The sequence below is a fragment of the Anarhichas minor genome, unplaced genomic scaffold (assembly GCF_050575085.1).
Source record: "Anarhichas minor isolate MPS153535 unplaced genomic scaffold, ASM5057508v1 ptg000051l, whole genome shotgun sequence".
In the NCBI taxonomy this organism is placed as follows: domain Eukaryota; kingdom Metazoa; phylum Chordata; class Actinopteri; order Perciformes; family Anarhichadidae; genus Anarhichas; species Anarhichas minor.
In genome coordinates, this window is record NW_027466497.1 from 2,515,195 (window position 1) to 2,537,991 (window position 22,797).

Here is a 22,797-nt window from a genome sequence, read left to right on the forward strand (position 1 = left end):
AGGGCTGGACCCACTGCCAAAGCTTAGAAAACGCTCTGTCCACTCACATTTAAACATGGTAGCTCCAGTAAGGAATGGAGCAGAAATTTACATTTTGGGATGAACTAAAATTAAGAAAGAAGAGAAGGAAAAGAAAACTCTCATATAGCCAGCGTTTGCAAGCAAAGCCAAGTATTTTTCCATCTAGCCTCATTGTCTGGTCAAAATGTTTATTTGCCCATTACTTTGGTTCATGACCAAATACCTACAGGACTAAAGATATTCCCATCAGGAGTTTTTGTCCCTGTTGTCGTCTTACAACTTATGAGAATTAAAAATCTTTTGTTCGGTTGTACCTACCTCGACCCTGTCGTGTCACTTTTGGTTATAAAAAGCCAAGATGGCAGTCCACAAACCAATGGGTGACGTCACAAACCAATGGGTGATGTCAGGGTGACTGCGTCCACTTGTTACTGTCTATCGCTGTACTTTGTGTTTAGTGCTAACAAGCAGAGGTCAGCACACCTGCGAACACTAAACTAAGATGGTCAACAGAGTTTAATTGTTAAACGTCAGCAAGTTAGCATTGTCATAATAAGCATGTTGCTATGAAGATAAAAGCATTACGTTCAAATGCACTGCTGTGCCTTAGCACGGCCTCACAGAGATGCTAGAGGTGAATTCAAGGGTTATGGCATAGCTGGTGTAGAGACAGCAAGAAAAGGCTGCTTGTGTTACTCTTACAAATTAGGAGATTTACAATATTGATGTTGAGGACGAGACAGCTCTCTGTCATATTGAATTATTTAACGTAACCACAGCAATTGCACAGCAGTAATCTCCTAATCAGTAATGTGAAAAGGTGAGCTAGAAGTTACGTGGATATGAATCAAACTATGAATCAAAAGCTACACCACAGGTGGCTGTTTGCTGTTTACCCCTTGAATCAAGTATAAAGCAAGTCCTGGGCTCAGTCTAGTTATTTAAAAGCAAAAGGAACAGCTGGTTTCCAGAGGCTGGAAGATGGTGCTTTTGGGACAATTTTAAAATGCACATTTCCCCATCTAGCATCTGTGTTTTCAATCAGATTTCCTCCAGGGTTAAAGCACTGAGTAGATGACTATTGATGCGACCACAGTGGTCTTCTTTTTCTTCCTCTCAATCGCCTCTCCCTCTTTCTTTCCCCCCTCCCTCAGTTAAGTCTCTAAAACAAGGCAAATGCAGAACCAAACATAATTTACAGAAGATAATTGCTCTTGAGCACTTTGAAAGAACTTTTTAAGAAAAGCGATTAGGGTTGATAGTGTTCGATCTCATAGTCCAAACCAAGCAAGACATCTGCATAATTGTCTCTATTAGTGATTAAAGAGCAACCTGCTTATCAATGATGTTTATTTGGCCAAATCAATCTCACCCACACACAGCCTTCTCTCTCTGGGCTTTTGTATTCCTCCCTACCACCAACTGGCTAAGTAATATAATGCCACACATCAATCGAAGCTTGATGTTGCCTTCAGGTGTACCAGCAATAGAAATGTGATCTTTTGTTTTTCTCTTGTATTCGAAACAGCAAACACACCATCAAAGCACTCCCGTTACCTACAATCGCTATCAGGAGTACAAATACTGAAGTGTTGCTGCTGACTGATGATTGTATTTGTAAGTCGACACTCTGCAATACAACAGAATGGAATCATCAAATCACGCTGTTTCGAACCAAAGATCACTCTCTCTTTGAAACGGTTCCCAACTTCCCAATCCTTCAACGCATCTTCTTTACCTCATGATGAGAAGTGTACTCAGCTAAAAACTGTTTATTGGAATGGAATGACAGAGAGATAGAAAAGAGTTAAAGTGTTTCTATGCAGCGGCACTGGAGCTGTGAATACATAGCATGTCTGTGTATATTGCAGCCACTCTAGACCGGCCACACCATCAATCACGCCTAGTATTGCAGTCAAAAGGTTGGTAGAAAGAAAACATAAACAGGGGCACGACATGTACTCCAGTGTTTCTTATTTATATTCCATTTCGTCTGCCATAGCCTCCCACTTATTTCTTTTACAGATAGTTGCAAACTTCAGCAGTGGATTTGCTGCGTGAAAAAGAACAATATCGTTGTTTTTCTCTCCAGCTTCGCCTCAATTCTGTTTGCAACCTGCTCCATCATCTCCCTTTTTCTGCGTAGACACACAAGCATACGTACTACACAGTAAGGTTGTATTGCTAAGCTACTATCCGTTTGTGTCTACGTCACACAACGAATCTGTCGTCATATCTGTATTTGGACGTACCAGAAGTGGGCGGGGCATTTACCAGAAGTAAAAAAAAAAAAACATGTAGATTGCTTAATTTCGTTTTATTGTTTTTACTGCCTGTATACTTCTTATATGTAAATACTAAAGAATAAAATAAAGTAAGTCCAAGCTGTGTGACTGTCAATGGTGTGGGAACTAATTTCAACTGTGGAAAAATATAATGCATTGAGCTATATTACATGATTTTTCTTTAATCTTACAATAACTACAAACATATTAACACCTTTTAAGATGCAGGCAAACATAGAAAACAGTTGTCGAAACACATCCAGCAGAGATGGAGCAGCATTCATTTGCTGAATGTCCACCATTACTCTCCTTTTAACCCTGTTTTGGTCTCCACCAACTCCCCTCTTTCACTGCTGATTGCTCCATTATGTTCACTAGGTAGTTGCTAACTTTGTCTTTTTGGTGTTTGACACGCACCGGGTAGTGTACATCGGGTTTATCAGAACTTTTTCACTAAAATCAGCCGCCTGTTGTTCCTAAAAACAATGCTAATGAGACCGGTAAGACTGGACCAAAACAGTAAATTTGCTGGGTGGAAAATCACCCGTACACACAAATCTGGTGAAGAATAGTGAAAATGTATACAGCATGACATCAGCGAGTATCAGAATATCCATCTACCAAACTGCATATAGCCCAGTGGTTCACATTTTGATTAATCTGCATAATGGAAAGTCCTGCTGCGGTGGCTAGAAGTTCACACTGTACAGATAACAACCACTTATATTAATATATAACTAATCCGAGATCTGAAAATTATAAGAAGCACCGTTTCCATAAACGACAGGCAAAGGCGGCCCACTTCACCACTCCTGTGACCGTTATTTAAAGCGATGGTCACTGCGGCGCACAATCTGAAAATAAGTCCCCATTTAATGGTTTTCCTGCATCATTTTCTATGCCAAAGAATTTTGAGAGCAGATGTGGGCTTGGCAGGGCAATCATCAATAAAGTGGCGATGCCAAAAGGCTGTGTGCCGGTCTAACCAAGAGGGCAAAACCAGAGCAATGCTTTGACATTAGAACTGGGAACAGCAGGGCAGGCTTTGTGTGTCAGCTGCATCCCACTGGTAAATGCTGCTTAATGATCTTGCAAAGAGAAGGTTATGATTTCCTCTGCCACTCATAACACTCTCTGTGGTAAGCTAATGGACATCAATTCTTTGATTAGCCATTTTACATTAAGTAAGACGTGAAAGAGTGACAGAGAAATATTACAGAGCAACAAATTGAGGGAAATGTGGTTGCCAAAGAAGACACTGCTGCAAAAATGTCTCTGAGCCCAGATCGAAGCCAAGCAACAACAAAAAAAAAACATTTAGACGTATTGAACCCTGCAGCAGAACATGTCCAACGCTTCACAGGGACTTCTAGCCTGACAGCTTGATGTCATGTCATACTTGAAATTATTTAGCATTAATTCTGCAAATTTGCAGAAAAACCCAGATAAAATGGTTGCTAAGTTGTAATATGACTTACATTGCAGGATTAGTTTAGGCACAATTTCTCAACTGGGAAGTCCTGGCGTCAATTGCAGCTATGACCATATGTCACGGTAAACACCTAGCCCCATAACAGATCCAGCTCCGCTAATGTTGAGTGTGAAGGGAAACAAGGCTGCAGTTAATGTGTCTGGACATATCCCTCCTCACCCCTCCATCTGCTTCAGAAAGCTTACAATTTTCGGTTAAAAGGCCTTGGAGAGGACACGAAAAACTACATCCCCTTTTTCAACATCGGCCCGAGTCAAATGGGAGGAATGGGATCAAAGTTCATCGTTTATTTCATACATCATAAATGTAGAAATAACACAAATCCACCCAGAGAAGATGTATTCAGAAACATAGACACAATATCGCATAAAGAACCTCCTCCCTATCGAACACATGCAGTACACCCAGGATGTATTTAAAAAAGATTGAATACAGTCAGAGGCTCCAGAAAGTTAATTGCCTGTGCTCCAAATCTCCCGTCCTGTGGATGGTGGAGCTGCCTGCTCTTTGTTCCCCGCACTCTAAATCAACATGATCTATACAGTAAATACACATCAGCAATTACAGAAAACCCCTCAACCTTATTGCAGCGAAACTGAAATATGACAACAATGTAAACAACATCACAAAACACTGAAATAAAAGCTTTTCATCAAGTAAATGATGCCTGACTGTGAGTTTTTAATGCGTTCCTGTTGTCTAAACAGCTGACCTAAACCCTGAAGTTGAAACTGCATTAGAGGCACTTTTGAACTTTGGGGGATTGGTGGAAACGTGGTAAAAATGCCAACACCACTCGGCTATATGACAAGAGAACCCGGACTGAAGACAGCACATTAGTATCAAGGTATAAAATCACACAACTAAATTGAGAATTACAAATTCCAACCTGAACAGAAAAAGACCTCACACACTCCATGAATTAATATTGGCCTGGCAGTGGCACGAGATGAAAGGTTGTAGGGTCACTAAAATCATTAGAATCAGAATGATTGAGCAAATCTCACAGCATTCTGTATGAGATATGATCTGACAGTCAGATAGACTAACGGACCATCTAACTGATATTACCTTGTGCAAGGTGCTAATATCTTTTTTTTCTTTTTACTTGCAGCATTGACCAACCATCTTTGGTTTGCTCTGGATGGAGTACTCCCTGGGAGTACTCCATCCATTACTTCATGCATTACTTCATGGGAGTTTGCTTTTTTATGCACGTTGTGTTTTACTGCCAATGACCAAATCTGACACAGTGGAATTAAATTACATCTTAAAAAAACAGGGATCAGATGCATTTGTTTTTCTTTTGCAGCCAACCTTGTGCATCTTCAAACTTGACACTTTTAGTACTTGTAGGAATACTGACTTAGGTTTATTTACAACATGGTTTAGAAGTTAAATGACTTATTTATGAGCCTCAGGTTTGCAGGCATATATCACTCTGACAAATTCATGACCTTTTGACCACTTTTCAGTTGCTTCAACGATTTGGGATTCAACTAAACAGGCCAAGGATTCGTGGCTGAGGAATAACTGAATGCCACAAGGGACATTAACTGCCATGACTTACATGTGTGGAAATATATTGTATACTGCCTGTTGCTGTAGGGCACATGGCCCTGTGAAACAGAGGGGGCAACAGAGAAACTGGTACACTGAACTCTAACATTAGGTGTAATGGGAGTGCATTCATTTTTAATATTTGATTTATTTATGCTTCATGCTGCATATATTGATGCAGAAATTCCCAAGTAGCCCAGTGAAACACAGCCTCCTGATCTAAGCCAGGTACAAGTTGAACATTTTATTGTTGCTACAAGCTTTCCATTCTTGCACATGAGCTGTGCAACGTTAGACTAAACTCCGATATCCTGCAGGAACGACTTCCACACATTAAATAAACACTCTGGACCAGCACAGAGAATAAAGCAAATAAAAAGTGTACAACAGAGAGAAAAACTCAACACTGGTTAAATGTCGCAGAGGCTTGCTGGAGAAACAGCTAGTTCAATTACGCTGTGATGGCAGGAAAGGAGTCGGGAGAGGAGTAAGTGATGCACATTACAGAACACAGGCACATGCGCTGGAGAAGCAGTGAAGGTGTGTTGTGGTCAAGAGGGAGGTCGAATGGGAGGATGACCAAAAGGGACGGTGTGGGGGCAGACACTTGATGGGTTGAAGTGAGCGATGGATCTTGAAGCGCCTAATGACCAATCTGAATTCCAGCACAGGTAGTATCCGCTAAGTATATCATTTCCCAGGGGGCCCATCAGAGCCATTACATAAGCACTGATGAGCAAGTGAAAAGGGTCAAGGATCGACCTGCCTTTAATTAACTCCCATGAGAAAACCCTGCCATTGCTGTTTGCCTGAACTTCTGATTCACCTTGATCAATCCCACACACAGACAGGGTAAAGTATAGGATGAGTTAAGACACTCTGGATGTCATGATGTACAGTAATGCACAGATAGGCCTGCAAAGGCTCTTTTCATTGGCGGAGAGAAGAGAAGAAGAGAGTAAAATGTGTAAATATAAGTTGAACACGCCATGACCATGCCAAATAGGAAACAGGAAGTGGATACCATTATGAACGATTGGCTTTGTTATAGAGTATCTTTGGTGATATCGATGTTTTGCTCACAAAAACAAAAGCTGTATGTGTTTGGTCAGAAATGTGTCCTCTTGCTCTTGTAAACCCAGAAGTGATCTCACCGTATCCTGGAGTAACCTGAGCTACACCTGTAAGTCACTGCATCATTTTGAGAAGTTAAACCACTGGAGGTCAACAAAAATAACATTTTAAGTTGGTGTTTATTTATTATTTAACATCCTCAGAAATCAATGAAAGTCTATAATTCAATGGAACATCTGCCGATTAGGTTCATACGAAAGAAAGCTAGAGTTAGATTGTTTTCTCATTTGTAATAACATAATTCATCATCGTCTAATTTATTTGCAGTGACATTGTTAAAGTAAATACTTTTTCAGATTGGTTTTGTACAGTATAAGGAGGGACTACTGATTTTGACTTTCCTCTCCTGGAAGTAAGAACATTGTAAAACCTTTTTATTTTCTTCTGTCAGGTACATTCTTAAACTACTTCAGTGGGAGCATTATTGATTTTGGACTTACTTGTTTGTTGGCAGCTGGGTTGATTATTTTCACAGCTTGTAAGCAGACAAAGCAATTTAATGCACAGTCCTTGCATCTGGTATCAGCTGCCTTAACATGTTCACTACTTGGTTTCATAAACCTGGAGAGCAAATGATTTACAAAATATTCAGTGTGAGGCATTACTGTTTTTTCCTTCCACAAGATTGGGTATTTGTTCCAAAGGTGAGGTTATTTATTTTTACTTAGCGCTCAGTTGTAGAGCCCACCAGATCAATTCAAGACTGGGTATGGCACCCATCACGTTCCCGTTTTACGCCCATGATCATATAATGCGCAGCCTTGACGTCGACACACGAGTGTATAAGAGAGCGCGCGGGCTGTGAGGTGGGGATCTCGGAGAGTATAAGAGGTGTGAGCACACAGACACAGCTGACCGCTGCTGAGGGGCCACTTTGTCCTCGTCTTTTTGGATAGAAAACAGAAGACCAGCCTAAATTCTTTCACGCAGAGCCTCTCTGCTGCTATACTTTTTTTTTTGGGGGGGGGGGACGGGGGACGGGGGGGGACTTCCACTCTTTCTCTCCACTTCTTGCCTTCAGTCGGACAAGATTTCCCCTTCCAGATAACAGTACGAGCAAGTTTTCAGCACCTCGGGTCGAGTGCACAGCGCAGCAGCGGCAGCAGCATGGAGCCGTACACGGTCTCAGGAGCGCAGCTCTCCCTGTCCGACCTCTACTCCGTCATCCCATACAATGTCACCTTCCCGGACGGGGAGATGGGTGACAGGCTGCAGAACTACACCGAGCAGCAGGGTCCGGTGAGGAGCACCGGGGGTATGATCATAGCTATATGCATCACGGCTCTCTACTCCGTCATTTGCGTGGTGGGACTTCTGGGCAACGTCCTCGTCATGTACGGGGTGGTCAGGTAAATACTTGTTTTTCATTACAGTCATTTTACTGGTGAGTGTCTCAACTGTTTTAAAGCACTTGATAAGAGCAATAAAGCCCAAATTGGATGTGAAATTCACCCACAAGCACTCATTATAGTGTCCTTCTCATGAGACCTTTTAATGCCCCCGAATTTGCGATATTTGACATCGACTATTGAGTGAGTTCTAGTAATGGTATCACACAATTGAATACATTAATTCTAAATCTTAATTTTGTTTTAAGCTTGCTTTTGGTTTATACTCTGCCCGCCCTCCCCCTCCCTTTCATGAAAATGCTAAATCCACACTCACAACGATGATTTCCATTGAATGGAAATGTTTGATGCCATGAAAAAAAAATAAGATTTTCTGCATCCCTTGACTAAAAAATGCATGCATTCCTCATTGCATTTGTGTGTGAACTACATGCGTCCCAAACAGGTGGTCCCCTGCATAAAGCATGAGGTTGTTCTTTCATTATTTCTACATGGAGAAACAACATGCGAAAGTTAAGAGGGTTGGTTGCAATCCACTCTCTCATCTCAGTCGCATTCTCTTAATTCAGTCAGACTCAGCTGTGCCTCGGTTGTTCAAACAGAGTCTCCATTAGTTTACACAGATCTGTGGACCATCAGCTGCACACCAGGATTGTTAGAGAGGGGAAATCGTGCAGTTAGAGGCAAGGTTTTTATGTGGTGTCTGAATGAAAATGTGTGTTCTGTGTTTGCCTCTTGACATGCAAAGAAGAGTGCTAAACCCATTATATATTTAAGCTTTTTAAGTGATGGAAACTAAGGTATTTTCAGGCTTAACGACTTTGTAGAGAGGAACCAGATTTTGTTCATTAGTGAATGTTTGCAGTATAATCATCAGTCGGAGGTCACAGTTTCCCCCTCAGCTCTAAAAGTAATTATAATAAAGCCTACTTTGTCACTAGACACGCAACCTGTCATTTCCTGAGAAGCCACCCAGCGCTAACCTGTATGCTTGTCAGGAATAAACAGCTTTTGCAGCAGCGCTGCGTGTCCTCACTCATTATGCTAATTATAGTAATCTCAAACATTCGCTGTACGTGTTCCCCCAATATCACCCAAAGCATTAATTACTGCTAGTAAAGGTAATTAATTACTGCCGGTGAATTTAACAAGCAGGTAGAATTAATTTAAGTTGCCTCAGCAGAGAAGAATAATACAGCCGAGTGGAAGCGAAGCAGTCAAGGCCAGTGGTTGTTATCTGCCCACAAGCATGACATTTAGATATGAACATGGTCTAAATGGTTGTTGGTATTACTTTAATGTATACAATGAAAGAGAGAAGCAGAGGAAGTGCTTAAAACAGATAGAGTAGAATATAGAAAAAGTCACAAGCTAGGCATTTTCTGCAATTGGCAATCTTTGGATATTGAACCATAAAAAACTCATACATATTTACAACTCTGCCCATTATTTCCATCCAGGGGTTGGTGTGAAAATAATGGAAAAAAACAAGGCACAAGACGGGAAAAAAAAGAGTGAGCAAGGGAGATAAGAAGGAGACAAAAAGGAGATGGATGAGACCTCAGAAAAGGCAGTAATTCGTCTGGCATTCGTGTTCCTGTGAGCGAGAGGATTCATCACTGATGCAAAAACCCCATAGAGGCAAAAAGAAACTGAGCGCATGAACCATCCCAGCAGAATATTCTCTCCTGTGGAAGATCTGTAAACTCTAAAGGGAGCAAACGTTTACTATTTTCTGACATTCCAAAGACAAAATCTAGTTTCATATAATGAAAATCATAAAGAATACAATTAGAAATGCAACTATGTTTGCAATCAATCATCTCCAAAATATCAGAAATAATGGAAAAGGTCCCTCAAAATCCAAAGATATTAAACAGAGTAAAGTAGCAAATCTTCCCATTTGAGAAGCTGGAACCAGCAAATGTTTGATATTTAGTGGGTTGCCAACATTTTTGTTTTATTAATCTTCTGTAATTTCACCAATCTTTTCAGCAGTAATCATAACAAAAGCCCAATTGAAAGCCTCCTTGTTTTGCCTGCTACTTCAGGCAGCTTATAAATAAAGCAAAACCCATGAATTTGAGACATTTCCATCCACTCAGATTCATGGCTAGAAGCACTCAAATGCAGACAAACTCCATTTAGAGTAGATACTGCATGAATGCTCAGGTCTGTGTGAATTAGGCTGCAGTGGCGTTGAAAGCCTTCCCGTCTGATTGCTGATGGAGAGGCCGGCACCTCTGGAGATGGTCCACGCAGGGTAGGAAAGCAGCACATGGCTTCTGTTATCTTCCAGCTATCCTCCCCTCTATCTGGACCCTTATCCTGCTGCCACACCTGTTAGATAAGACCTGGCTCAGTGGTCAAGCAATTTATCATCAAGTGGCCTCAATTTGAAATCGGTTCGGTGTGCAAATAGTGGCAGGCTGGATTAGTTTGTGTGTAAGTGGAACTGAGCTGCTTGAGGATTATTGTTCCATTTCTGCCAACAAAGCAGATAATGGACGGCATTCTCACACCCGAGGTTTTCTGGTATGGTAATATTTTGGTAAAGATAAAAGAACTACAGTATGAGTCAACATGGTCAAAAACAGTTCCTTGGGGACTGGGAGTGGAGATTTGTCTGAAAATATCATGACCGCATTACTCTGTTGTCTCAAACCAGGAAATAAACAGACTGATACTCACTCACACACACACTAACACACACACTGTCTCATTGCTTGTCCTCCATGTCACCCAGTAGCATATCAGTGTGTGTGTGTGTGTGTGGTGTGAGTATTGGCCTTCAGCCCTGGAAACACAGGCGAGGAAGAATTGATGTAGTCACAACAGGCAGTGTTAATCCAACTCGCGCAGAGATAAAGGATCAACACTGATTTCAATCTAAATGCTGATTCTCTATACCTGAATGTGGATTTGGATGGAGCTCCAAAACAGCCGTGACAGCGTGTGACTGGTATTGCTTTCACCTTGTTAGTCTGTGTGTAATCTTGTCCTGGAGAGACCTTCTGTAGTGGGAACCAGCCTGCCATAGAAGTGTCTTTGAGTTCTTTGAGTTGTTTGCCAGGTCTCTCGTTCTGTTCGTCTATTGACTGATATGGTCAACTCAATACGTCACAACCATGCAAGATGCAGTCATGGAACTTTACGGGTGGGAATAGGTGAGATCAAAATGAAGGACAAGAAGACAGGTGTGGTCAGAGGAAGGGCACCAGAAGTAGGGTGCTAGGAAGTGGGCAAGGGGCCATTGTCATTAATGTATTTTTTCATGTGTTTCTATCAGAAGCCATTCATTCTGTTTGCTAGGCGTAAGGGCTCAGGGTTTGCTATTACAACAATCATTACCATCCCATAAGATTCTGATGCAATGGAAACGTTTTTCACTTCTCCACTAAATAGGACAGACTTTAGATACAACTTGGCAACAGGAGATATTTTTAGTCCACTCAGCTCTTTGAGCTCTTTGGTTACATCAATGCAATCATTGGGTTTTGTGTTTACTGGTGTTATCATACAGTTTTCAAACAGAATTGGTGAAGCATAGATTGCTTTTCAAACCTTGGCAGATTAGATAGAATTTACATAGTGCATAGTTGGCGGCATTTGATTAATGGCAGGCTGAATAATAAACCAGTGATCGATGGCACTCTATCTTGGCAGAGATCGTTCACATGCCTACAGACCCCAGAGGTCAGGATGGTCAATAATTGCTACTGAACTCCTACAACCCTGATGGTTTCAGTGTGCTGCTTTTGAGACATGTTTCATTCTTCTGGCAGCAGAACACATGTGTGAAGAGGAAGGCATTGGTCAGCCATGACAGCCGCATACATATAACACAGAGTCAATGCTGTAAGGAAAGAAAAACAAAAGGAGGAAGCGGGCGATTAAACCATCACAGAGTGTGACAAACGTGCTTCACTGTAACATGAAAAAGGGCGTTACAATGAGATTTCTTAAAACTTAATTGCCTCTCCAAGCCTAGAAAAAGGAAGATACAAGCATTCCCCTCGATCTGAATTATACACTGAGCAATTAACCATAACATAACCTCAGGACAAGCTATTCCATTGCAATGGCACAACTTGGAAATGGGAAAGTTTCTCGTCACAATTCCTGTGTTTTATACATAACCTCTTGTCACTGCTTGGTGTGAAATTAAAGTCTTGTCATGTGTTTGTCACCTGCTGGGAGGAGGCACATTATAAAGCATAAAAGAGCATCCCGCTGCAGCCACTTCTGTCTATTTTAAATGCCACAACGGCTCTTTGGTATCCTCATAATCCAACCAAGATCCTGAGTGCCACCATGGATGTAACATACTATCTCGGGGCGAAAGAACGACACACTCCTTTTTAAATTACTTTTACCTCTGATATACAGTACCTGTGTGTACAGACACTACAGTCTACCTTTTTAATTTCTAATCTCCACATGGTCATAACATTGGGTGGTGTAACATCTAGGTCCAGTCATCCCAGTGTTCGTTTACTGAAGCACTGACGAACAGGATACAGTGTGTGTGTCAGTTTGGATTAGGGAGTAGGGAAAGAGATTTCTTTGCAATCACAGTTCAATTATCAAAGTGACACATAATCCTCTCCACATGTCAAAAGCCAGGCTTTAGGTGCTTAATCAAAGGCTTCAGACAGATTGAGATGCAAAAGTAAACAGAGAGCAGGTAACTGTTTGTTAACTATATGTCACTATGACAGAGTTTTAATTGTGTTGTTAGACTGATGCTATTTTACATAAATGCACTCATTTGTACGAGCAAGACATAAGCTGAGAGTCTGTTTTCCAGAAAGACAACAACATGGTACAGGTTTACAACGTCACACCAGCAAGTGGCAGAGACCGCTTGTTACATGTATAGGCTACTCTTAGTCCTGCCTCTTTACTTCACTTTGTATTTGTTGGATCAGTTATTTGTAATTTAAAACTTGGTACAAATTACACAGAACAAATCCTATCAAAACAGGTGACATTTATTGTGTGCATTTAATCAGTTCCACCAATGAGATGCATGAGAGTCGGTCCCTCATAAGATGGCTAAGCCCAATAAAAAGGGTTAGGTTTAATATCTATGCTTGTGTGTTGAGTTTGGCTACACCTTGCTTCAAATATGCAGACCCCTGCCATCACTTCCACCACCAATACCCCTATTATTGTCTGTAGAGGCTGCGTGAAAAATAACAACAAAAGAAAGCCAAAAACATATCCATTTAGAATTAATTTCAATGGAACAGCACAACGATTTTTCTCTTTTTATTCTCTATATTTTCCATTAAAATGTATTGTGTAATCAACCTATTCATTCAGACAATCCTAAAATAAAAAAGAACTGAACAAAATGTTCAATAGTATCAGAAAAATATATTCATAAAGCATTGTAATATGTAGTAAACAGTATTTCTTAAAGAAATGTTGTCATTCTTGGGTCTCTAATGCTTGTCTGTTGTGCCTTTGGGCAGTCTGCTTTGCATGTTAATTGGATTGTATTTGGAAACAATAATTTTAAAAAACTGCAATCTCTTCGAAAACTAAATCAGCTAAGCTTTATATTCAGTATCTTTTAAGGTTTTTGATGAGAGAAGCCTTTATGAAAATAAGCCTTTATACTCCTGAGGACAATTTCTGACCTCAATAAGCCGATACTGTACCAAATAAAATGAGTGCCAATGACTGTTATTTTTTCTTCTAATACCTATTTTCATCTCACACACTCAAAGAAGAATGCACAGTCCATTGCTAAAAGCAGGATCCAACACATACAATATACATGAACCTCAATTAGACAGCAGTAGTATTTTCTTTTCACATTTCCCTGGTGCTTTTCTTGCAAGTAGGCTGCTTGATCAGAGGCCCATAAGCCAATTGTAACGATTATCTCAAATCTCTCATTTAGAAAAAGATATGTTGTTGATCAAAGCTTTACACTGCACATCCATAGCATGAGGGAATTCACTTTTACTCAAGGCATAAAAAAAAACATATCCCATAACAGAGCATTCCACACCCAGCTGCTCTTATTACGACTGCTGCTTATTGCAAACCCATTTTCTCTGCATTGTGATCACAATCAGATACACCAAGATGAAGACGGCCACAAACATCTACATCTTCAACTTGGCTCTTGCCGACGCCCTCGCCACCAGCACGCTGCCCTTCCAGAGTGCCAAATACCTCATGAACACCTGGCCGTTTGGGGAAGTCCTGTGCAAGCTCATTATTGCCATTGACTACTACAACATGTTCACGAGCATCTTCACCCTGACCATGATGAGCGTGGACCGCTACATCGCTGTGTGCCACCCAGTCAGAGCGCTGGAGTTTCGGACGCCGGTCAAGGCGAAAATGATCAACGTGCTCATCTGGGTCCTGTCCTCTGCGATTGGGGTGCCCATTATGGTCATGGCTGTGACCAAAGTGAAGGATAATGGTGAGATAGTGTTCTCTTCCACTGTGTTGTCTTTCATTTTTAAGTAAAGTCTTTATGGTATTAACCGTCTTCCAGAATTGGGTAAGCCATGAAGAGTTGAATTTGTATGGCTCCCCCAACTAAATCTTTGCAAAAGTGCTCAAGAAAAGACGTGCTCTGATCTGCGTAATTAGCATTTATAATGCCAAGCTGCTGTTCCTCAGAACTTCATCAGAGCTTTCATGTCACACAAAGGAAAAAGCCTCTGAAACATTTAAACCAAACATCTCCCCATCTAAACCAAAACAGAGGATACTATTTGATTTCCATGAGTAGCCCTGAATAGTCCCTGAACCGTACTACCTTTACTACTCACCCAGGGCCACAACATCTATGTTGTGTGTCTGCATTAAGTTTTAAGGCTGAAAGATGAGCCTAGACTAGTTCAATTCATCAATGTCTTTGGGATACCGTCACATCTCCTTCCCAAGTAGACCTTGAAGAATAAAAATATCTTTGTAATGAATCTTTAAAAGGAGAAAACCAATGTGCATAACAGATGAAAGACTCAGGAAAAACAGACCAGTATTCCTAGAAATCATGTTCCTATCGGGAAAATCTGCAAAGGACAATTTACGTCAATGAGTACAAATGTTCAGTGCCAAGAAAAGTAAACCTAATGCAAAAATATCATGAACTTGTTATCTTTCTAAAGTCTGTAAGGATATGACCCTACTTTTCACTTGATTTATTACCTTAGTAAACATTTAAACATGAGTTTATGCTCTCAATCGCTAGTTTCAAGTCGTCTTTAATACAGCATGATGTTCATTTCATAAACCTCGAGAAGTTGAAATAGACACCAGACGTGAAGGATGACAACCTGGACATCAACCCATAGCACCTACAAGACAAATAACTGTCCGCTAAGAGTAAATGCTCAATGCTTACCATGCTCGCAAACTTCAGGCTTGTGACAGAGAATAGAGAGTCCGTATATGAAGACAAACTCCTAATATAAGTATAACAGGGCATAAAGGTGAGGAAGCCAGGGTGGTGGAAGGGCCAGTAGCACATGCGGGTGAAAGACCGGGGATGTTTCTCTGTAGCTTTAGCCAGCATCTGTCTAAACCTGCTTGTTACCATAACCGTACACTAACAAAATCTTTTGAATTCTACCTGCCCTATTTCCAGGTAAAACCATGTGCATGCTGAAGTTCCCTGACCCTGACTGGTACTGGGACACTGTGACAAAGATCTGTGTCTTCATCTTTGCTTTCGTGGTTCCTGTGATGGTCATCACCATATGTTACGGCCTGATGATCCTGCGCCTGAAGAGCGTTCGTCTGCTCTCAGGCTCCAAGGAGAAAGACCGCAACATGCGCCGTATCACCCGCATGGTACTGGTAATAGTGGCAGCCTTCATCATCTGCTGGACACCCATTCACATCTTCATCATCGTGAAGACCATGGTGGAGATCGACACAAGGAACCCCTTCGTGATAGCCAGCTGGCACCTGTGCATCGCCCTGGGCTACACCAACAGCAGCCTTAACCCTGTCCTCTACGCATTTTTAGATGAAAATTTTAAGCGGTGCTTCAGGGATTTTTGCCTTCCCTGTCAAACCCACGTGGAGCAGCACAGTCTGACAAGAGGCCGTAACAACACAAGCGAGCCAGTGTCCGTCTGCGCTCCAACAGAAGCGGGAAAGAAGCCGGCATGACTAGGCATGGAAAGGGTCCCACACAGCTCTCGCTCGAGGAGGATCCAGCAAGAACTGCAATCAGAGATCACCCAGATCTCCACAACAGAGTTTTAAAGATCATAAAGAGAAAAAGCTAGTCTCAAAGAACAGAGTCGTGCCGATTATTCTCTCCAATTTGGCTGACTGAACATTCAAAAGGAATAGCTAAAGAGAACGGAAAATAAGTTTCACTCTGATCTTACTTTTCTGTTAAAGTTCTGATAACAAAATGGAATCAAATGTGACGCCTTACAAAGGCTGAGACACTAGATTGGGGTGATAGCCCAAAGAATATATTCAAATGTAAGCAAGATTACGAAGCAGAGCATCCCCAGCTCACAATTAGTCTGCCCAAATGGAACAGAAGACAAGTGTACAGACCTTTTTGATGATACAAAAAGGACAAAGAATCATCTGCAGATTTCTATCTTGTCAAGCAAAGAAGGTATTGTTCAAACATCGTTAACCAGAGAGCATTGTGATAAAACAGACTGACTCACAGGGTACAGGATTGTAGCAAAAGATGGGATTCTGAAACAATGTGATTTTCATTTCAATCGTTTCATTTCTTCTAAGGAACACTTGCCTTTGCATTCAAAGAAACAAAAGAGATTGTGGCGATAAAGGAGAATTTTGACTTTTTCATCTGTATCTTTACCATCAACACAAAAAAGTAGCCTTACAGAGCGCGACTGATACCCACCGACAGCTGGATGAATTATAGTAAGGTCTGTCACACAGGACATGGAATCTCATTCAAGCCCAGTTCGTAAGGTTTTGTGCTCAGATGGAAAAATCCAGAATGGCATTGAACCATATGACGCTTGGATTTCTATGGACGTCTCTTTTCTGCACGCCTACTTGACTTTCGTGAGTGGGGTCAAGCCTGCAGACAGCCTCTGAGCAGAATGAGCAGAATGAGCAGAATGGCAAACATGCTACTGAAGAATAATATTGGCACTTCACTTACTTCGTTGGTTTATTGTTTGAAAGAAATGTGTTGTCAATTAACACACCAAAACTCGGTCTGGAAGCATCTTCATCACAGAGATGCCGGTCCTTGAAGTCAACAATCTAACTGCTTCAAGGCGATTACTGATCTGCATTTAAATGATCTTAAAGCCTGTCAACTGGAATATATGTGGCCCATTTTAGGACATATTGACTGGTAATTTACTCCGGGTAATTTATTTACTCCAAGAGATGATGACATCAATCAAATTGGAGACATTCATCGATGGATGCCGTTCAATTAATGATCATTTCAACTCTGCATACCAGATGATGTATGTCAGAGGTGATTATGCAGAGCTTAACTAAATTTGCTCTCATGTTTAAATATTTTGAAGGCAAAATATGAAGGCAAACATGTCAAAATGCGCCATAGTTTTGAATAAAGTTGAAATGCTAATTTAAAGTGGTAAATGTGGAATAAATAAAACCTATCCAAACTCAATGTAAATCAAAGAAGATGAGAGTAAAGCCTCCTTTAGCTATTTGTGATGGTCTCTATTTAGAATTGACTTGACAAATGAAAAGAAACATGTCAATAAATGTGAATTTGTAGATAACATAAAGCTTTTGCATTTGAACAAATTTGGCTTCAGCCACAGTTAAAATGACTCTGACGAGTACCTGTAGTTCTGTATGCTTTCTGTACACTTTTTTAGATCATACTATTTCCACACAATGCTTTTGACTCATGAGGCTTCAATAAAAAAATAAATAGAAATAGAACAAAAGGGGAAAACAACAAGCTGATGCTTGGAAATGGCTGCTCTGTTTACAGATTCAGCAATGTAGAGTTCCTCACAGAGACAAGGAGAGAGACTATACATATTGACTATTGTGATACATTCCTGCATATTTTCTTACAATGACAGTGGGGATTTAAATTGTACTGTATATACATGCTTCGCTTTGACAAAGTGCTGCATCTGTCGGGTGTGCAGGATATCTCTCAGCCAACATTATTTTTGCAAACTCAAATTAAGGGCACAATGACAAAAATGTATAGAATCATTTTTCCCCAAAAAAGGATGAAAAGGGTGGTCAACTTATTATATTTTGACAAAATAAACAAAAGCGAGTTACTTCCAATAAATGGGTATATTCAAAATATCTGTATTGTGCATTCAGGGTATGATCAAAGTTAAAGTGCATGATTTTCACTTGATTATCACATTAGGATAGCTCATTAAAAAATGTTTCCTTGTGTCATTTTTCCTGTGACTGCAGAATTCTTCTTCTTTTTCATTCTTTTAGATGTGAATTGATTCAGTTGTTGGATACAGTTTGTTAAATTCAATATCATTGTAATTTTCTCTGCGTGGCCGTGTCCACAAGGCACAAATCAGTAATATTTTACCACCTCGTATTACAAAGTGACAATAACAAAGAAACAGAGGTATTCAAATGTTACTGATCAATGCTGGTCAATCAATGTTGCCCTATTGGCAATGGAGATTTCAAGCTTTACAATCAAGCAGTTTGGTCCACACCCTGTATGTCAATACTCTGCCTCCCAAATCATCCCCGAATGTTGTTCCTCGATGCTCTTCACTGGTGTAATCAGCTTCATTTTTTTTGCACGTATACAGCAAAATCGCCTCAGTCACAGGAACCTTCAGAGCTTTTTTATTTGTAGGATATTACTGGTCCTTTAATTGGCAAAGCAATATAAAAAAAAATGTAACATTTCCTAGGAGAAAAAAAACTGAAACTAATCTTAACAACTAATATTACATTTACACATAGTCAACCTGAACAGCCTAACATTCCAGGGGGAGTAAACAGAACAGTACTGAGCAAATAAAGAGAAGCTACGGGGGCTAATGTGACTGAATGAGCTACAATGTTAGTGACTCACTAGTCAGCTACAGCAGTTCACCCACTGTCCCCGTTTGTATGATCACTGCATCATCAAGACTATAGAACCAAATATTTTGCAGATGAGCAGATCAATTTCAATGCACCACCTTCTGGTGATTTCTGTCTGTAGTAAACTACAGTTTGTTACTAACTCCTTTGCATTTACAATCATATAAAAAAGGAAGTTAGAGAAATCTTTGGACAAATAATCACAAACTCACCACACGGAGGTCTCATTTAAAGTAAAAAAAAAAAGAAAGGAAATAAATAGAATACATTTAGTGTTCCTCACTTTTTGCCTGATGGTCGCTTATTTTGTTGCTTTAAAGAAATAAAAGTCACTAAGAGGGTCTGAATGGTCGTTAAACATCACTGCGTATGGCAGGTTTGTTGTGTGTTATATTAATGAACTGTAGCTAATTTGGTTAAATGTGTGAAACAGTTTATGAATCTGGGACTCTAGGAGGTGAGGCAGCAGAGCTGAGTCTGCTGTCACTTGTGCTGAACAGAGTTCCTATTGATTGTCAATCGATGTTCATATAACTGATTGCTTCTTCAATCTTCGTCCTCCGTTCAGCCTTTGCAATTTGTAATTTGCCTTGCTGTCATTATCAATTTTGTCATTTTTATATTTGATATGAAACAGCTTTACACTGTAAACGGAATACTGAAAAGCCTTTGTGAATGTAAATAATGTGTGTAAGATGCCATTGTGTTGTTTAACCCCTGACTGCAGTGCAGTGTGTAAGGCAATTGTGCTGATCATACTTTTTAAGCTTCTTCTGTTGAATCTGTTGTATAAAAAAAAATGCAGCATCTGTGCTTCAAGCCTAACTTTAATTGTTGGCAAAAATAAACAAAATTAAATGAAGCCCAGAGAAAACAGCTTGAGCTCCTTTTCTGAAAAATCCTCTATTCTCTGGAAACAAGAGGGATAGCATAATATTTGCTTTAAAATTGTTGGGCTCCTAATGGAATAATCCATTCTTGCATGACCATGATTCAATTGAAATAGCAGAGAGTGCTTCAAAATAGTCCTTCATGACATTGGGCTGCAAAGTGCATTTCCACTGGCGCTCAGATAAACACACAAGAAGATGGCCCAAGGCTGCTCAGAGTCCCAGCGTGTGCCGTTCACCACTATCAGAAAATTAAAACATCCAACTCTGCATCTCCTCTGCAAATTCAGACCAGCATCCTGCAGTCACCATGGAGACCAGCATCACCAGTGCACAGTGTGCTTCATGTGAAAGAGCTTGACGGGTTTCAATTTAATTAAGGAGGTTTCCTTCACCAGCAGCCACTGATCAATTACTGTTGTTGCTCGATCCACAACAACAGAGAAGCCTCCCTGCAGATTAAACACGGACTGGCCACTTTATGAGCGATGGGGAAGGCTGATGTCCCTGATGTGTTATTCAACAGCAGCTCATATGTATTCTAATATGCAGATACTGCTGCTGTCATAACTCCCAAGATGCAATCTGGTCTTCTAGAAATTGTGGCAATTTTAGTAAGTAAGTAAGTAACACAAGAGTACCTACTTACACATTTTCAACAGCAAATATGATATCAAAAACAACTATATATTTGTGTGTATATTATACAGCTGGTGGTGCAAGATAACCAGCCCCTTTAATCCACAGACCTCAACAAGGTCTGTGGATTAAACGGGTAAAGATTTCTGAAAATTGTACCATATAGCCCCAATGTATTGGAGAAAGCAGACATCGCTACAGCAGATATCTCCAAAACTAAGCAACTCACGCCAAAACAATCTAGATTGATAAATAGAGGGGGGGGGGGGGGGTGAACTGTTACTTTAACTTTATTAACATGTAATTAAAACCTCTATCTTTCCCTAATCTTAACTAAAGTACTTTTGTTGCTTAAACCTAATCATGTACTGGACAGTGTCAAAGTCCTGTGCTTTGTACTCCTGCCATCCTAACCGCCTCCTTATACGATGATACAAAAACACAGCACTTATTCCACTTGGGAAAATTTTCCCACTGAACGTAATTCAAGCAGCAGTTTTCCTTAAACACATATTTGGCAAAACAAGTAGGAAGTGTTATTTCCATAAGAGAGTGTGTTTGTGGCGATATAGCATTTGTCTTTAAATGTGTACCATCTTGATTTTGTTCACTTTCTTTCACTCTCGGGTTAATTGTACGACTCTTCTGTCAGACTCTACTAAAGACCAAAATACACAAATCCGTCTTTCAGTCTGTTTAATTGAATGTTGACAAAAATCCCCAATTTTCAAAGTAATGATTGGGCTTGAGTGCTTTTTCTCTCGTAAAAGTAGCTCGAGCTGAGCCCAACAACTGACAGCACAAATAGACCAGCAGGCAAATGGAAAATGGATGGAGAGAGGGTGCTTGAGTCTAAATGTCTTTCAGAGACATTCATTAGCTACAGGTATGCACCTGCGATCTTTAGTGACAATACTGTAGACCGGAACTCGTAAACAAGCAGTCAATAACATGCAGTATGGACGACATTGTGCTCTTTCCACTGTGTAGAGATTGTAAATGGCGACAGGGAGACGAAAGAGAGCAGTAATGGAAAAAAGGAGAATAGTGTTAGAGGATCGGAAAATGGCAAAAGGTAATGAATAATGTATGTGTGGAGCACAGAAACAAAGTCCAGTTCTCTTCTCTCAGCTACATATATTACAACCTTCTACATATAAATATTAATATGATTCAGATGTACATAGCAGCAAATACAACATAACAAATAATACAAATATTAAGGAAATCTGGGAATAAAAGTATCAGAGATGCTGGAGTTGGTGGATATACACCAAGGTTGATTCTGGTGTTATCCTCCTACTGCTAAGTAAACATTAAGCCAGTTTTTCTGTCCAAAGACTTTTTCTTTTATTGCTTGGATAAAACTTTATTTCAAAATAAAGTTGTATCCAAGTACTTTGACACACAGGATACATAATCAGCAGCAATGTCCAGTGTTCACCATTAGACACCATTATGGCTTATTTAATAATGAATTCAGAATCAGAACACAAATAATTACAGACGCAAATAATTAATAATAATTGTGATTAACTCTGCAAGTAGCCATGGTTCCTGTGCCACTAAGCAGGACACACAGTACAGAATGCAGATTGTTATTTATGTGAAGGTGAAATTGCTACAGAGGGAAAGTGCTGCTGCTATGGCAGGCTTCATTAGTATTAGCACAGTGCACACGGTGTCTTCTCTCCTTGCAAGGTTTCCTCTCCACGCATCCCCGGTGGGAGGGACTAAGACGCAAGGACACAACACAAGTGAGGGACATGCGAATGCAATTTAAGAGACTCGAGATGCACCCACAGTATTATTCCAACATAGGACGAATATTAGTTCTAGGGAAATACGGAAGGTGCCATGTACACTTAAATTCAGGGTAAAATACATTTTTGCCTTGGGGCCCCCGAGTTAATCAGACCATTTATGGTTTTATCACTATTTCTATTCTGTCACATTTCACAAAGAGGTACAAAGTGAGGGAAGAAATTGTCTTTGCGTGATACTCTGCTCTCTGTAGATACTGTAGTCTGGAGTTATCGTAAAAAGAAAATGGAAAAAAAATATAGCACCTCTTGTCTGTGAAAGATAAAATAAATGCTCGACATTGTATTCCACACACCCTTTGGTGCCTTTAATCTCTGGACAGCCATCCACAGTGAAAATAGCGCCGCACTATCGGATAAAACGAGTTGTTATTTATACACTTGTAACTGACAACCATTAAAGGAGTGTTTAAAGATAAATCCATTGAGCGTGTCTGCAGCTCAGAGAGCATGAAGGAAACCTCTCTGAACCCGGGGACCCTGACTCACCTCATCTCCTAGTTCAAATATTCAGCCTATTGATCAGGACAATCCTACTAATGAGTTTGAGTA

At 40.4% G+C, this 22,797-nt stretch overlaps 1 protein-coding gene across 1 annotated transcript; it reads left to right on the forward strand.

Moving 5' to 3' along the window:
• Nucleotides 1–7,385: 7,385 nt before the first annotated feature.
• oprd1a (opioid receptor, delta 1a) lies at nt 7,386–15,992 on the forward strand. The gene is made up of 3 exons (XM_076112962.1): nt 7,386–7,841; nt 13,934–14,289; nt 15,463–15,992. Exons 1-3 carry the CDS (start codon nt 7,600–7,602, stop codon nt 15,990–15,992), a joined length of 1,128 nt encoding a protein of 375 aa, XP_075969077.1. The 5' UTR covers nt 7,386–7,599.
• The last annotated feature ends 6,805 nt before the right edge of the window (nt 15,993–22,797 follow it).